At 39.7% G+C, this 18,495-nt stretch overlaps 1 protein-coding gene across 2 annotated transcripts in view; it reads right to left on the bottom strand.

The window, feature by feature from the left end:
- cep78 (centrosomal protein 78) overlaps positions 1 to 18,495 on the bottom strand; it is an 86,258-nt gene that overhangs the window by 11,262 nt on the left and 56,501 nt on the right. For both annotated transcript variants that reach the window (XM_043712611.1, XM_043712621.1), the window contains 5 exons: positions 12,699 to 12,716; positions 9,785 to 9,914; positions 7,589 to 7,631; positions 3,947 to 4,093; positions 3,156 to 3,233 (listed from right to left, as the gene is read on the bottom strand). In XM_043712611.1, the coding sequence (XP_043568546.1) occupies positions 3,156 to 3,233; positions 3,947 to 4,093; positions 7,589 to 7,631; positions 9,785 to 9,914; positions 12,699 to 12,716 (416 nt within the window). The remainder of the gene's footprint in view (positions 1 to 3,155; positions 3,234 to 3,946; positions 4,094 to 7,588; positions 7,632 to 9,784; positions 9,915 to 12,698; positions 12,717 to 18,495) is intronic.

Below are 18,495 nucleotides of genomic sequence, written 5' to 3'. Positions count from 1 at the left end.
TAGCCTGCTGGACAAACTTTCCTCATTCCTGAAGAAGGGCTTATGCCCGAAACGTCGATTCTCCTGTTCCCTGGATGCTACCTGACCTGCTGCGCTTTTCCAGCAACACATTTTCAGCTCTGATCTCCAGCATCTGCAGACCTCACTTTCTCCTCAATAAACCTTAGCAGTGACCTTACAAAAATCATTACATTGTGAAGGGGTGGACAGGGGCAGATGTAGAGAGAACATTTTCACTTGTGGGAGAATCTAAAACTAGGATCCATAGCACAAGATACCTATTAATAAATCCACTGGAGAATTCTGGAAAAATTGCTTCACAGAGTGTGGTCAGACTATGACATCGCCACCACAACAAGTGAGACAATAGCTTATTCCTTTCAAAGTGAGTCCAAATGAGGGTAAATCTAGGGTTCGGGCACATACAGTTCCAGACGATGTCAGTGACATAGACTTCCTATCTCAGTGTAGTAGCATATTATACACCAATTGTAAAAAGGTGTCACAATCATTATTATTCTCTCTATGACTTTAGCCAATAAAACATACAAACCTTGTAGAATAAACAAAAAAAATCAGACTAGCTAAGTACATCCAGTCATGAAGCAAGGTGAAATAACACCGCAAAGGCCAGTATCCCATCACCAAGTCACACTTTATTTACAGGTGCATAGTACAAAACACTGACTCAGCTTGCTTAGAGCCAGCTCCTAGAGCAAACAGAACCCTCAACACTCCTGTTTATATCAGAACTCCCTGACTGTACCAGGTTAACAGCCCCACCTAGGACTGACTAGTAGATGACATTGGTACAGGTACAGGTAAATTTCTGACGAATGTGGAAGGATCCCTTGGGGCCTTGGACAGAAGTGAGGGTTTAGCACTTCCTGCAGTGGCAGGGAAAGGCACCAGGAGTGGGGTGTGGGCCTCATGATGGAGTCACGGAGGGAATGGTCGTTTTGGAATGCGGATAGGGGTGGGGAGGGAAATATATCTCTGGTGGTGGAGTCCGTTTGGAGGTGGCAAAATGGCAGAGGATGATGCGGTGTATGCAGAGATTGGTGGGGTGGAAGGTGAGGACCGGGGTTCTGCCCTTGTTGTGTTGGGAGGGGTGGGGTTCAAGGGCAGTGGTGAGTGGAAGTGGAGGAGATACCCTGGAGGGCAATGTTAACCACTTAGGAAGAGATGTTGTGATCGTGGAAGGCGGCGGCTATCTAGGACTTTCTGAGCTTGAACTGGTCATCCTGGGAACAGATGCGGCAGAGGTGGAAGAATTGGGAATAAGGGATAGTGTTTTTACAAGAGGTAGGGTGGGAGGAGGTGTAGTCCAGGTATCTGTGGGAGTCTGTGGTTTTGTAGTATATGTCTGTGGTTAGTCAGTCGCCAGAGGTCCACGAAGGGGAGGGAGATTTCCGAGATGGTCCAGGGGAATTTGAGATTGGGGTGGAAGGTGTTGGTAAAGTTGATGAACTGTTCAACCTCCTCATAGGAGCATAAGGCGGCGCCAATACAGTCAACGATGTAGCAGAGGAACAGGTGGGGGGTTTGTTCCCAGGATGACCAATTCCACCTCAAAGTCCCAGATGGCCTCCTTCTTCCACGATTGCAACATCCCTTCCATGTAGTTGACGATGCCCTCTAGCACATCTCCTCCACTTCACGGAACACTGCCCTCGAACCCAACCCCTCCAACACAAGGACAGAACGTTTCCCCCCGCCCCATCCCCATCCCACCAACCTCCACATACTTCCGCCACCTCCAAGCGGACCCCATTACCAGAGACATATTTCCCTCCCCACCTCTATCAGTGTTCTGAAGAGGCCATTCCCTCCACGACTCCTTTGTCAGGTCCACACCACCCACCAGCCCACACTCCACTCCTGGTACCATTCACTGCCACCACAGGTAGTGCAAAACCTGTGCCCACACCAGTCGTCTCACTGCCATCCAAGGCCCCAAGGGATCCATTCACATCCATCAGAAATGTGCCTGTACCTCTACCAATGTCAGCTACTGCAACTGTTGCACCCGCTGTGCTCTCCTCTACATCGGGGACCCACAAGCCTCGTTCTTAATGAAGGGCTTATGCCCAAAACATCGATTCTCCTGCTCCTCAAATGCTGCCTAACCTGCTGTGCTTTTCCAGCACTACACTCGACTCTGAGCTCCAGCATCTGCAGTCCTCACTTTCTCCATTATAACCATGAGTTTGGTAATACAATTTTTTACATGTTGTGATTTGTTCACATATATAAACTTTGCAAATAATATTTAAAATGAAGACATAAAAGTACAATCAAATAAATGTGAAGAGCTCTTTTCCTCAAGCAGCTGAGGAAGTATAATTGATTTTAGCATCCAATTGATAAATTTCAGTCTTCTAGTCTGATTGTCATTGTCAGTATGGAGTAACAGTGATATAATCCTGGACATATGGACAGAAAAAAAACTATTGCTGAGAATTGTAAAGTAAGTTTCATTAGTTTACAAATAAAATTAAGTAATAATATTACACTTTTTAGATTCAAATACAAAGAAATGAAATTAAAAATCTGAACTATAGACTGAATACTAATAAGACACATGCAACTGTGGACTGAATATTATGAAGACACTCCTACAATTGTCGCTTGATTCTGCTTAGATGAGTTGAACAGGGTTCATCACACAGTTCTAGCTCTTTGAAATGTGAGGCAATATGAAGGCATCATGCTACAAATGGAGAAGTTGCGGCCAATTTTGGTAAACTTCACCTGCTCACAATGTTCATTCATTATTTATATATAGTTTTGGTAGTCATGACTAAATAAATTAAGGTCATGGATTTGAAATTCATTTGCTGTCTCATCTGGATCGAGCCCTGCTGACTATATTTCTCATCTTAAGGTTCTCTGGCAGTGGTAGTCTCCCTACCTCCGAATCAGAAGGCCCGAGTTTAAGTTCCACCTGTTGCAGAGGTGTGTAATATTGCACATCTGTAGCAAGTTGATTAAAAATATCTATACACAGTTTTGTAAGGCCAATTAATGATTTAGTAATTAAGGCAAAAAGCAAGTTCCACTTTCTCATTCAACAAGATGAACATAAATTAATTGCAAGGCATACACAGGATGACAGAATAATACAGAAAAAAAGCACCTTGGTTCATCATTACCTCCATCAAACGAGCATCAGCTTTTGTCCGTGCTCTAATTTCTTCTTCCAGTCTTAGTCGACATTCTTTTAGTTCCACCTGTAAAAGTGTTAGACAACAGAAATGGATTCTTGCCAAGCTAAAGAGCTCGTTTTTGATCAAGTTTATAAAGTTCAAGGAATGTATGATTACAGAGATTAAAGTCCATTAGTTAATGATTTTGTTTCGAAGACATCAATGGAAGGTGAGAATTCAAATAGTAAGATGGAATGCTTGGGTTGCCTTACAGTTCGATACCGAAGACATAATATGGACCTACACCTTCAAAGCATAAGTGTACTAAGAAGGGTAGACAACTCATTTGAACTCAAGAGACACCCACGGTAGCTCAGTCACTTTAGTTGTACGATCCTACATTTGCTTAATTTATATAGTCCTTAATTTACACACAAGGTTAAACTTATTTGACTTTAATATCCTAATTTGATGTACTTAGTACAACTAAAAGATTTAAAATAAACACACAAAGCATCCGAGTTATTGAGTGGGCTTACTCTTCACAACAATTATAGTAGCAAATTTCTGTGTTAATGTTTAAGAGCTGCAAAATTGGTCTCTTAATCTATAAATATGCTGGGTTCCAAATTTTAGTTTGTTATTGAAAGGCATTATCAAAGCTCTACATTATATAAATGACAGTTTGGCAAATACTTTTCTTGTATTCAATTTAAAAATAAGTAATTTTAATATCTAAAAAGGTGTATGCTTAAATACATTAATTCTTACATTCTCATTTTCACATGCAGTATTACCTTTAATTGTTTATACTGCTTGGTTTTGAATGTCTCGTATGAATTTTCCATATCATTCATCTGCATTTCTGCCTTAGAAGTACAGATCACCGCTTCAGTTTCTGAAGATGATCCACTCTCCAACGTGATCTTTACTGGATTACTTGCCTGCAATCAAAACTAAACATTCATTTTATTGGAAGTAATTATTTCTATAATACATCACTAAAATACAGGTGATAATGGTGGAGGACCTAAATTCTGATTTTTATTTAGAACAATTTTTTTTCAGACTGGGTTGATTTAAACTCAGGTAACAAAAGTAGAATGGTGACTGTTCATTTACCATATCACCCATCTCATTATGAAATATTAATTGATGTAGAAAAACTACATATCTGTACAAACATTTTAAACTTTCAAATATTTTGCTTCAGCACTTCATTTCAGCCTAATAAGTGGGAAAGGTGAGGAAACAAATTCTGCTTTAAGAAATGTCAAATTACGATACAGTGTAATACAACAGTTATAAACACAACCATCCCTCTAACCTTCAATCAAATCCATTCCAAATCAACAAAGATTCTCTTTGCTGGCTTTTAATAGCCAAGGTTGCAATTAAGTAATGTTCAAGACAAAGTGAAATGTACTGTGATTATACCTGACTCAAGTTATGTCATGCTGTTTTTTCCTAGTACAAAGGCAAATATTTTAGTGAACGCAAGATCAAAGAAGATTAGCAACAACTGGAAACGCTGGCAAGATAACGGATCATATTTACCCTGTCATAATCAAACCAATAATTAAAATAATGACTAGATATGTAAAAGTGGAACAATTAAAACTGACCTTCCTTTTGAATAGAGGTTAAAGTGACGAAAGAAAATGTATGTGATTCACCCAACACGAATAATACAGAAGAAAATCAAACCAAATAGAAGAAAAAGAAACTGGAAAGATAGCATATTAATTAGGAATAAGTGTAAATTGCAGTCTCGCCAGCAAAGTCTGTTAGTATACCAGTTCTCTGTTACTTTCATCGGAGGCTGGACAAGCAAAGCAGATATTAAGTGCTATTGAGAAAATGGTCCCTTTGGATTGTTGAATGGGCGAGGGAGATGCATTTGGTGATCAGGCAGAGATTGAGATGGTAAAAAACTGGGTGATAGGTGAGACAAGGAGGAATGTCCTTTTGCCTCTGGAAAGGACATTTAAAATTTGTGTGGAAGATGATGAACTGAGCGGAGAAAGTAGGAAGGAGGATGGAAAGAATTATAAATGGAAAGAATTAGAACATATGCATCACCTGCAAGGTGTACTGCAGCAACTCACTGCAGTTTTTCAACAGCACCTTCAAAACCCCCCAACCTTCTACTATCTTTAAAGACCGCAATGGATACATGGGAACACCAGCAGCTGCAAGTTCCCCTACAAGGCACACAGCATCCTGACTTGAAACTTTATCACTGCTCCTTAATTATCACTGAGTCAATATCTTAGAATTCTCTTCTTAATAACAGTACCTATTCTTCATGAGCTGCAGCAGTCTAAGAAGGCTACTACTATCTTAAGGGCCATTAGGCATGCACAAACATTTTTGGCTTACAGTCAAGTAACATCCTTATCCCATGAAAAACAAACCAAAAATGCAGTTGTGACAGCTAGACAATTGACATTATATAAATATGAATAATCAATTTCTGGGGATAGACAGCTAAAGAAGGAAAGAAAATACAACATGAAAAAAAGGGTGAGGGTTGAAATCTCAAGCAATGTTAATTACAAAAGCAGAAAACAGGGTTGACAATCACCAATATAACAACAAAATGATTCTGGAAAGCATGCAAGTAAGTCTGCAACAAATCATGCTGACTCATCATACAAAAAAAAAAGACACAACCGAGACCCACTCATGTTCCCAAAGCAATATCTTTTATCTGGGTGAAACAATAGGATTTTAAAGACAAGATTTTCATTGTGTAGAAGATCATGGTGCTGGATAGGGACTTGTTAGATTGGTGTACAAGGAAGAAGTAAAGAGCCACAGTTTTATTTGTTCTTTTGTTTTCTGTGGCACTTTATCAAATGCTTTCTGGAATTCGAACTGAAGTACTTCCCTTTATCTATATCAAGTGTTCCTTTCTCAAGGAACTCCAATAGATTGGTTGAAGATGATTTCCCTTTCACAAAACCACAGTGGCTCTGCCTGACTATCTTCTACAACATGTTTAATCCCTTCAAATAGCATTCCAATGATGCCTGGCTAACTACCCTATAATTTCCTGCTTTCTGTAACTTTCTGAATAAATGAGTTATATTTGTTATTATACAATCTAATTGGACTTTCCCCTAATCAAGGGAGTTTCAGAAAATTAAAAACAATGTGTCAACTATCTCACTAACCACTTGCTTTGAGACTCTAGGATGAAGCCCACCAGGACTTGTCAGCCTGCAGCTTCAACAACTTATTTGATATCACATCACTGGTGATTCTAATTAGAAACTTGTTGAAGTTAAACATTACCTGGATATAGGTTTGCTTGCTGAGCTGGAAGGTTCATTTTCAGACGTTGTGTCATCATACTAGGTTACATCTTCAATGAGCTTCTGAATGAAACACTGGTGGTGTAGCCTGCTTTCTATTTATACGTTTGAGTCTCCTGTGGTGACATCATTTTCTGTTCTTTTTCTTAGGGGTGGTAAATGGGATCCAAGTCAATGTGTTTGTTGATAAGAGTTCCAGTTGGAATGCCATGCTTCTAGGAATTCCCGTACACGTGTCTGTTTGTCTTGTCCTCGGATGGATGTGTTGTCCCAGTCAAAGTGGTGTCCTTCCTCATCTGTATGTAAGGATATTTGTGGAGTTTCCTCCTCCAGTGAATTGTTCAATTGTCCACTACAATTCACAACTGGATGTGGCAGGACTGCAGAGTTTAAATCTGATCCATTGGTTGTGGGATCGCTTAGCTCTGCCTATCATTTGTTGCTTATGCTGTTTGGTATGCAAGTAGTCCTGTTTGGTAGTTTCACTAGATTGACACCTCATTTATAAGCATGTCTGGTGCTGCTCTGGCATCCCCTCCTGCACTCTCTATTGAACCAAGGATGATTCCCTAACTTCCTGGTTAAGGAAGCATGGCATTCCAATCGGAACTCTATCAACAAGCACATTGACTCGGATCCTATTTACCACCCCCTGAAAAAAAACAGGCAATGACATCACCATAGGAAATGAGGTCACCACAGGAAATGACATCACTGCCCCTAGGCAACTCAAGCAGATAAATAGAAAGCGGGCTACACCACCACTGCTTCATTCAGAACCCCAATTAAGATGTTACCTAGTATGGTGACGAAACATCTGAAAACGAATCTTCCGGCTCAGCAAGCAAACCTACATCCAGAACCTCAACCTGAGCTACAAATCTTCTCTACAGAATGCTATGCATTGCAATTGGAAAGTACTTAAAATATTGATCATTTGTAAATGCAAAATAACAATTACACAAATATATATGCTTCAGTGGTATCATACATATGAGTTGCAGCATTGTTCAGTTTTGTTCAGTTTCATCTGGATTTGAAATTGTAATTTGGAACACAACAGCAGCTTTAAAACAGTTAAAAAACAAGAACTGCTATGATTTACCATCATGCCTTTACCTGTACATCCCTATTTTGGTGTGACGAGTCTAGGTGAAAATTCCTGTTAATAATAAGATCAATACCATCAATTACTAATCCTGTAACCAAATTTACTTAACACACCAATTTCAAATTAACTAATCAATAGCAAATCATCTACATCTCTTCTGAAACCAGTTCTTTCAGCCATGGAGACTAGCAAGTTAGCATGTCCTACTTAATCAACCAGTATTTTTTTAAATGGAAAAAGCCTAGAAATCAAATATTAATAGCCAATGAACTGTTACCAACTACTCCTATCTGATATCCAGAGGTGTGTATATTTGCAGTAATTATTTGACAATGATCCTTTTGCAAAATGCTGTGGTTAACATTAAAACATGAAGTGTTGATCCTAATGAGATCAGCTAACTAAATGCAGGCCAGGTGGTGATCGTGAATCCTTAAAGTTTGTACATCTTAGTAGGACTGTATATATTTCCTTCATCTGCAAAATAACTTAATATCTGTAAATATATATTGTGACATAATTCAAAACATAACTGCTTAATACTAGACAAACTTCAATGGTAAGCTTTGATAATGTGATAATGTGTCTGACATAGTAATATGAATCACAGCTATTTCTCAGTATGTGAACAAGTACTACAGCAGTAGTAATGAATCCACTTGTAAAATTCCATTACAATACACAGATGGAAAGACCAGTTGATGGAACAATTCCCATTCCTCGTTAGCTGGTATTTGAGGTGGTGTACATTTCCACACGAAAACTTTGTTACTCAAGTAAAAGCAGGATGTTTGGTATAATCTCTCTAATACTGAATCTATTTGTTACATTTCTACTGAAGAAAGATGGACTAAAGGCATCAGCCTTGTTTTCTTCGCCTTGATACTTCTTATTTACATTTTCAAAAACTGTCTCCCTGATTCAAAGTAAAAAGAACCATCTCACCCTTTTGAGATAAAATACTCAGAACCCCTAGTGGTCTGATTCTCCTCATCAACATTCAAAAAGAGTTTTCATGACTGTTCTGAGCAATCACTCCCTTATTACATTAGAAGGAACATATTCTCTTTGCACTACTGTTATTGTTTCAGCATCTACCTCCTTTCCTTCTTAGACATTCCTCCTACCATAATCAATTTTCCATTTAACTTTTAGCAATTGGATTTGGTATGTCCAGTCTTATTTACAAAGGAAGCGTGTTATTTTCTTTATGTTATTCTTTAGTTCCAGGTTTTCTCCTTTATGACTCCAGTGTCCTCCTTAATGGAAACTCACCACCACCTTCTCAAGGGCAACAAATGCTGGTACAGTCAGCAATATCCAAATTCCATGAATGGTTATGCAAATTCAACTTTCTGCAGAATTCCACTCTAGCCCCTTATGCATTATCCACTCACTAAGCAGCTGTGCCTTCAGTCATCCAGGTCCCACACTCTCCAACCTTCTCCCTAAACCTCTGTCCCTCCACATCTTTTGTAGACACTACTTAAAACTCAACTCTAGGATAATGATTTATGTACCCTCAATTTTTTTTTTGGACTTTAACTATTTTAGTTTTAGTTTATTTTAATGCTAAGAGGCATTGGGAAGTTTTTTCTACATTAAAAAGTACAATATTAATGCAATTTATTGTTGCATGTGTTGCAAATTGGGTAACCCAAGTCTCCTTGGTGTTAATACTGGTTATCCAAAAAGACAAGAGCTCTGATGTCTTAGCAAAAAACTCAAATTGAGTATAAGAGATTTTTTTTTAAGATCCAGATCATTGGGGTGACTATTGAAAGGAACAGAAATAAAAGATGAGAAAAATCTAATTTCCATTGATCTAACTTGAGGACTAGGCAAAAGTGAGGACTGCAGATTAGAGTAGTGCTGGAAATGCACAGCAGGTCAGGCAGCATCCGAGGAGCAAGAAAATTGACGTTTCGGGCAGGAGCCCTTCATCGTTCCTGATGAAGGGCTCCTGCCCGAAACGTCAAGTTTTCTGCTCCTCAGATGCTACCTGACCTGCTGTGCATTTCCAGCACCACTCAAATCTTGACTCTAACTTGAGGACTGTCCATTGTCCACACAACTAAGCACTAACCAAACCCACAAACATATGGAACATCATCTAATCTGATAAAGCTCAAGGAATTTTGTTTTGAGGATCTAATACAAATGAGAAAAAGACCATAAAAATGAAGGTACATTGAAAAAGTTACCTGAATCGGTTAGCACGTGCAGCAGTACGCCACGGTACATACCCCTCTGAACCTGGTGGCAGTGGTTCTGGGTTAAAATCTGAAGAACTAGGAGCTCTTTTCTTGCCATTCTCTGTAAACGTCTTTGTACCTAAAGTGACAGATAACATTTACAATTTGTCGAGCAACTGAATTTTACTGGCATGCCTAACAAAGCAATGTCACTATGTAAACAAATCACATTAATGAATTAGTACTCCTTTACTCCCAATGGGAGCTAAATTCAAAGGGCAGATAGATTGGAGATTGGACTAAAATATTGTGCTCTGATTCTGGGACCACATGATTTATAGATTTGGTCCTACATTCTAATTCTCTACCACTAGAGGAAAGGAAGTGTTAATAGTTTTGAAGATGATTTAATTGTGAATTTTTATGTAGAGAAACTTTAAGCCCATTCGGTTGTTAATGTGTTTCAAATTTGCACCTTTCTCCATGTATCATATAATTTTGACATATTATCATCACAAAGCTGGTTTCCTTTTTTCTAAGAGCTGTTTCTTTTCTCAAGGATACTGTGTTCTTGGTTTCTTTCAGAGGGGTAATAAACCGCTCTCTATGTCAATTAGTCTGGTTTGGTACAGAGATTAAAGGGTATTGAGAGGCCTTTTTGTTTAGATGTAAACACATGAGACTTCAGGCCCAAGTGGTCATGTTTTAGAAGTGACCTGCATAATGAAAGGGGAGTGGTCAGCTCTGTGGCTGAGCAGTTTAGTTCAGTCCAGAACTAGTTGGGAGTTGAACAGTGAGCTGTGTGTAAACAAACTCTCTCTCTTCATGCCCTTCAAACTTCAAGCATCTGTTCCATTCATTTATACTGGTTTCTAAGGAGGTTTGTTTATTGGGACTGTTGTGTGTATTCGGAACAGCATAATTAAGTCTAGTTTGGTTAAAAGGAGTTCTGTAGATTTTTTATTTTTTTTTAGATTCCCAACGGTATGAAACAGGCCCTTCGGCCCAACAAGTCCACATCACCCTCTGAAGAGTAACCCACCCAGACCCATTCCTTTACTCTATACTTACCCCTGACTATTTCATTTAACAGTATGGGCAATTTAGCACAGCCAATTCACCTGGCCTGCACAGCTTTGGAGTGTAGGAGGAAACCGAAGCACCCGAAGGAAACTCACGCAGGGGGGGAGAATGTGCAAACTCCACACAGACAAGGAGGGGAATCGAACCCAGGTTTTTGGCGCTGAGAGGCAGCAGAGCTAACCACTGAGCCACCGTGCCACTGTTCTTTGTGTTTCATCGTGTAATTTTGTGAATACATTTTTTTTGTCTGTTTTACCTGGTAGTCAACCTTGCTAACTTACTCTGGGTAATTTTCGTTGTACACTCACCGAAACAAATTGTAAAGTTATGGTCTGGGCTACCTTTTTAACAATGTTTTGAATGGTCTGGCCTTGTCCATAACATTATTTTCTCCTATATTTATTAAATATTTTCCTCTATTTGTCGTCAACTATAAATTTAAACCAAAAGATATATAAGATTTAAATTCATAGAAAATTATTCATAGAAAGTGGTTTCGTGATTTAGCTATTACCAGATGTAAGATAGCCTGCTCCCTGGTTGGCTCCACAGCATATTGCTCTTGGAAGCTATCCCTAATGCACTTTATGATTCCATTGTTGAAGCAACCCTTTCTAATTTGAGTAACTCAACTAAATGAAGATTAAAGTCATACATAATTATTGTTCGGTTCTTTTTACACGCTCACATTATTTGTTGATTTGTAGCCTTTCCTACAGAGTGGCTACAGTTTAGTACTGTACACTATTCCTGCCAAGGTCTTTTCTCCCTTGCTGATTTTTATCTTCGGCCAAGTGGACTCTACATCATCCAAGCCAAGATCATCTCTTGCAACTGTCCTCATTTGATTATTTATTAATAATGCCACCCAACCACCTTCCTATCTTTTCAAAAAGTCAACTATCCTTGAATGTTACATTTCCAGTTTTGTAATCATGTTTCCATAATGGCTATGAGATATTCATTTACGTCGACTTGTGCTACCTTACTTCAAATGCTTCACGCATTAAGATACAAAACCTTTAAATTTGTTCCCTTATTGAAATTCTCTATACTTTTATGGTTTCTTGGTACAATATCATATTCACAAATTCTGTCCCTACCTTTTATGGTAACAATCAGCCCCAACACAAACCTGCAATCATACCTTCTCCTTTACCTTTGTTTTTTTAATTTTTCCATGCACTGAACCCATCTCCCAAATTATTTAGTTTAAAGTCCTATTTACATTGTAAATCTATTACTCTTCAAATGAAGGCTACATTTGGATTTGGAATGAAATAAACTGGCAACAGTCATCTCATACTTATATCAAATAAGAATAAGATGAGAAAGCAAATTCAGAGAGACAAAGATAATTCATGCATAAAATGATGAAAAGATCATCTAGGTTCTTTGCAGACCTACCTGTCTATCTACAGAATAAATTCTCACTAATGATTCTATGGGCATTTAAATTCTGAGCTTTTGGGCAATTCCTCTCAAGCACGTAGATACATATTTGGAGTTCTTGCTTAACAAACTCTCTGATAGTCATCAATCAGGCAGGAAAGAAACAAACAAAATTCAGCTTCAGAACAACAGAAGCAGCAGCAAACAAGAAAACCTCTGATCTTATAACTGTCAAGGGAACCACCTTGCTATTGAGTATTCACAATAGGTTTAACTTGGATACTGCCAGGACATTTTTGTTCAATGAAGGAGGAAATTTTGCTAAATATGATTGTTTGACAGGTAACTGTAAGAAATATTGCATTCAACTGCTAGACTGCAATCACTAATATTTAATGGAAAAGAATACCACAAATGCCAGAACTATCACCACATACTATTTCCTTACCACAATACTTCCATATAACTGCAGCATTAAAAGAAACAGAAATAATTTCAATAACATTAAGCTCTGAAAACTTACATCTACTCATATGCTGATTAATTCTGGATGCATAAAAGCTAGTAAAGACGTCCAAACATACATAAGAGTGAAACCAAATTTAGCATGCACATTGATAAAAGAGAGGGCTTTCCAGAGACCAACAATTTTAGTTATATATTTAACATATTTTTATGTGACAGAATTTCAGAAATTTTTGTGCACAGTCCAGGAAAATGCAGCCAACAACAGAGTCATAGTCATAGAGGTGTACAGCATGGAAACAGACCCTTCGGTGAAGACAAAAGGAACTTGTTTCCTTAAAATGAAGAGAAGTTTACAAACAGGTCTGGCAGCTTCCGTGGAGAGAAAGCAAAGTCAAGGTTGCAAGTCCAGGGACCCTTCCCCAAAATAATTTCCTGAGTTTTCTCAGCAATTTCTGATTTTGTCTTTGTTTCCGATTTCCAGCATCCTCAGTTATTTGTTTTTCAGTGTTTAACTCACTACCATCTGTCTTTCTCATATGCCCACCTTGAAGATGTTCTGCACTTCTCTCCAAAACGATTTCAGTTCTAATCTATTTTCTTGTTCACTTGTCATTATTTTCATTGTTGCTCTTGATATTTGACAAGGTATTTACCAAAACTCGCTTCCACAGCTACATCACATTTCTCAGTCTCACAAACCATTTGGATTCCAAGTTAAATTTCATTCTTCATGTTTTGAATCCACCCAGGGTTGCAGGTATCTCCATAATGTACAATGCTTCTCAGTCAGCTGCTGTTGCTGTATTCTGAATCCATACTCAGTGCCTTATATCGCGACATGCACATTCTTGGCCCCTCGATCTGAAGAAGGATCACTAACCTCAAAACATTAAGTCTACTTTCTCTCCACAAATGCTGTTAGACCTGCTGAGTTTTTCCAGCAATTTATGTTGAACAATGTATTTGTGTACTATTGCACCTTCAGCACTTTAAAACTTGCATTATATTGGATCTTTAAAACATCAAGACATTGCATGACAAAAATAATGTTTTTTATAAACTGGATTGATGTGACTAAAACCTTGGCTGAAGAGATGGGCTTTCAGAAGTCAAGACTAAGAGGTAAGGCACTTAAACTAGGTCAAATGAAGAATCTGAACCAGTCATTCACAAGAATAATCTTTTCCTTGTCAAAAAGACTGGTGTAACGCTGATCTCTGAAGTATTTGCTCTACACGAATGCCACAGATATGGAGATGTTGGAAGGTTCTGCTACAAAAAGTTGAAAGGTGACACGTTAAATGCCAGCTTCAGGAAATAAAAGGCATCAGAAGTGGCACTTGTTTTGAATATATTGCAGTGCTGGGTGCAGTGATGTGCAAAACATCTGTAAGATACCGATGAACGTTGTTAGAGAGACACTGATCCATCACACTCCTCACTTGAACCATGCAGGTAGTGGACAGGCTTTAGGGGAATCAGGAGGTGAGACACTCACTGTAGGATTCCTGGCCTCTCACCTGCTCTTCTAACAACCATATTTACTTGGATAATACATTTCAGTTTCTGGTCAACTTAACTCCCAAGATGTTGATATTGGGGGATTCAGTGATGGTAATGCCACTGCATGCCAAGGGGTGATCATTTGATTGTCTCTTATTGGAGAAGGTAATTGCCTGAAATTTGTGTGGCATAATGTTACTTGCCACTTTTCAGCCCAAGCCTGGATATTGTCCAGATGATGCTGCATTTGGACATGGATAGCTTTGGTATCTGAGAAATTGTGAACAGTGCTGAAAGTTACACAGTCATCAGCAACATACCAGTTTCGGATCTTATGATGAAGGGAATGTCATTGTTGAAGCTGTTAATAATGGTTGCGCCCCAGATACTACTCTGGGGAACTCCTGCAGAGATGTCTGGAACTGGGATGACGGTCCTCCAACAATCGCAATCATCTTGCTATGCACCAGGTAAGATACCAATCAGCGGAAAATTTTACTAGTTTTGCTTGGGCTCCTTGATGCGACAACCGGTCAAATGCATCTTCGATTTCAAGGGCAGTTATTCTCACTTCACTTCTGGAATTCAACTCTTTTGTCCATGTTTGAACCAAGGCTATAATGAGGTCAGGAGATGAGTGTCCCTGGCGGAACCCAAGCCGAGTATCAGTGAGCAGGTTATTGTTAAGCAAGTGCTGCTTGATAGCACTGTTAATTATACTTTCCATCACTTTACTGATCATGTGTAGTGATAATGGTGGCCATTATGGGGGACTTTAACTTCGCCAACATTGACTGGAAATGCTATAACTATAGTACATCGGATGGATCAGTTTTTGTCCAATGTGTGCAGGACGGCTTCCTGACACAATATGTCAAAGAGCCGACAAGAGGGGAGGCCACACTGGATCTAGTACTTGGTAATGAATCAGGCCAGGTATTTGATTTAGTGGTAGGTGAGCACTTTGGAAAGAGTAACCATAATTCGACTATGTTTAGTTTAGCGATGGAAAGGGTTAGGTACATGCCACAGGGCAGGAGTTATAGATGGGGGAAGGGCAATTATAATGCAATGAGTCAAGGCTTAGGAGGCATAGAATGAGGTAGCAAAATGCAAGGAATGGGAACAATCAAAATGTGGAGCTAGTTTAGGGAACAGATATTGCATGTCCTTGATAGGTATGTCCCTGTCAGTTAGGGAGGAACTGAGAAGGTAAGGGAACCGTGGTTGACGAAATCAATGGTATCTCTTGTTAAGCGGAAGAGAGAGGCTTATGTGACGTTGAGACGAGATGGTTCAGATGAGGCAATGGAGAGTTACAAATTAGCTAGGAAAGATTTAAAGAGAGAGTTAAGAAGAGCAAGGAGTGGACATGAGCAGTCTTTAGCAGGTAGAATAAAGAAGAACCTTAAAGCTTTCTATACGAATGTGAGGAATAAAAGGATGACTAGGGTAGGAATAGGGCCAAAGACAGAAGTGGGAAGTTATGTGTGAACCCTGTGGAGATCGGAGAGATGCTAAGCGAATATTTCTCATCTGTTTTCACACAGGAAAAGGAGAATATTGTTGAGGAGAAGACGGAGATACAGGCTACTAGACTAGAAAGGATTGAGGTTAGTTAAGGTGTTATCAATTCTAGAAGGTATGAAAGTAGATAAGTACCCTGGGCCGGATGGGATTTATCTAAGGACTCTCTGGGAAGCTAGGGAGGAGATGGCAGAGCCTTTGGCCTTGATCTTTATGAGTTGTCATTGTCTACAAGTTTAGTACTCGAGGACTGGAGGATTGCAAATGTTGCGCCCTTATTCAAGAAGAATGGTCGAGATGACCTATGTAATTACAGACCTGTGAGCCTTACGTCTGTTGTAGGAAAAGTTTTGGAAAGGATTATAAGAGATAGGATTTATAATCATCTAGCAAGCGACAATTTGATTGGAGATAGTCAACATGGTTTCATCAAGGGCAGGTCATGTCTCACAAACCTCTGAGTTTTTTGAGAAGGTGACCAAGCATGTGGATGAGGGTAGGACAGTTGAGGTGGTGTACATGGACTTCACTAAAGCCTTTGATAAGGTTTCACATGGTAGGCTTTTGGAGAAAATGAGGAGGCATGGGATTGAGGGAGATTTAGCAGTTTGGATTAGAAACTGGCTTTCTGTAAGAAGGCAGCAAGCAGTGGTTGATGGAAAATATTCAGCCTGGGGTTTAGTTGTTAGTGGTGTGCCACAATGATTCGTTTTGGGACTACTGCTGTTTGTCATTTTGTAAATGACTTGGATGCAGAAATACTTGGATGGCTTAGTAACTTTGCATCTAACTCCACTAAAGCCGGTGGAGTGTTGGGCAGTGTGGAAGAATGTTGCAGGTTGCAAGGGGACTTTGATAAACTGCAGAATTGGGCTGAGAGGGGGCAAATGAAGTTCAATGCAGATAAATGTGAGGTGATTCACTTTGGGAAGAATACTGGGTCAATGGAAAGGTTCTTGGTTGTGTGGATGTGCAGAGGGATCTTGATGTCCATGTACATAGTTGCCTGAAAGTTGCCACTCAGGTTGATAGTGCTATTAAGAAGGCATACCATGTGTGAGGTTTTATTGGTAGAGGAATTGAGTTCCGGAGCAGTGATGTCATGCTGCAACTTTACAAAGCGTTAGTGCGGCCTCAATTAGAATACTGTGTACAGTTCTGGTCACCCCATTACATGAAGGATGTGGAAGCATTGGAAAAGGTGCAGAGGATGTTGCCTGGTCTGGAGGGAAGTCCTTACGAGGAAAGGCTGAGGGACTTGGGTCTGTTCTCATTGGAGAGAAGGTGGCTAAGAGGGGATTTAATAGAGACATACAAGATGATCAGAGGATTGGACAGAGTGGACAGTGAGAGTCTTTTTTCTTAGTATGACGACGTCAGCTTACACAAGGGGGCACAGCTGCAAATTGAGGGGTGATATATTTAAGACAGATGTCAGAGGCAGGTTCTTTAACCAGAGAGTGGAAAGAGCGTGGAATGCCTTGCCTGCCAATGTAGTTAACTCAGCCACATTAGAGGCACTTAAACAGTCCTTAGATAAGCATATGGATGATAAGAGGATAGTGTAGGGGGGTGGGCTTGGATGAGTTCACAATTTGGCGTAACACTGAGGGCCCAAGGGCCTGTTATGCACTGTATTGTCATAGAGTCATAGAGATGTACAGCACGGAAACAAACCCTTCGGTCCATGCCGACCAGATATCCCAACCCAATCTAATCCCACCTGCCAGCATCCTGCCCATATCCCTCCAAACCCTTCCTATTCATATACTCTTCCAAATGCCTTTTATATGTTACAATTGTACCAGCCTCCACCACTTCCTCTGGCAGCTCATTCCATATACATATCACTCTCTGCGTGAAAACGTTGCCCCTTAGGTCTCTTTTATATCTTTCTCCTCTCACCCTAAACTTATGCCCTCTAGTTCTGGACATCTCCCATCCCAGAGAAAAGACTTTGTCTATTTATCTTATCCATGCCCTCAATTTTGTAAACCTCTAGAAGGTCATCCCTCAGCCTCCGACGCTCCAGGGAAAACAGCCCCAGTCTGTTCAGCCTCTCCCTACAGCTCAAATCCTCCAACCCTGGCAACATCCTTGTAAATCTTTTCTGAACCCTTTCATGTTTCACAACATCTTTCCGATAGGAAGGAGACCAGAATTGCACGCAATATTCCAACAGTGGCCAAACCAATGTCCTGTACAGCCGCAACATGACTTCCCAACTTCTGTACTCAATACTCTGACCAATAAAGGAAAGCGTACCAAATGCCTTCTTCACTATCCTATCTACCTGCGACTCCACTTTCAAGGTTCTATGAACCTGCACTCCAAGGTCTCTTTGTTCAGCAACACTCCCTACAACCTTACCATTAAGTGTATAAGTCCTGCTAAAATTTGCTTTCCCAAAATGTAGCACCTCGCATTTATCGGAATTAAACTCCATCTGCCACCTCTCAGCCTACTGGCCCATCTGATCAAGATCCTGTTGTAATCTGAGGTAGAAGGGCTTATGCCCGAAACATCAATTCTCCTGCTTTTCAGATGCTGCCTGGCCTGCTGTGTTTTTCCAGCACCACATTTTTCAACTCTGGTACTCCAGCATCTACTTTCTCCTAACCTTCTTCACTGTCCACTACACTTCTATGTTCTACGTAGAGTAGACTGACTAGACAGTATTAACAGTTATTAGATAGTATTCTACATACTTTTCAATGCTTCTGCTATTTCTTCATGTCTCATACAAT

This window comes from Chiloscyllium plagiosum, chromosome 2 (assembly GCF_004010195.1).
Source record: "Chiloscyllium plagiosum isolate BGI_BamShark_2017 chromosome 2, ASM401019v2, whole genome shotgun sequence".
Lineage (NCBI taxonomy): Eukaryota > Metazoa > Chordata > Chondrichthyes > Orectolobiformes > Hemiscylliidae > Chiloscyllium > Chiloscyllium plagiosum.
Note: the sequence above shows the minus strand (reverse complement) of the source record. Positions and strands in the feature narration are given on the sequence as shown.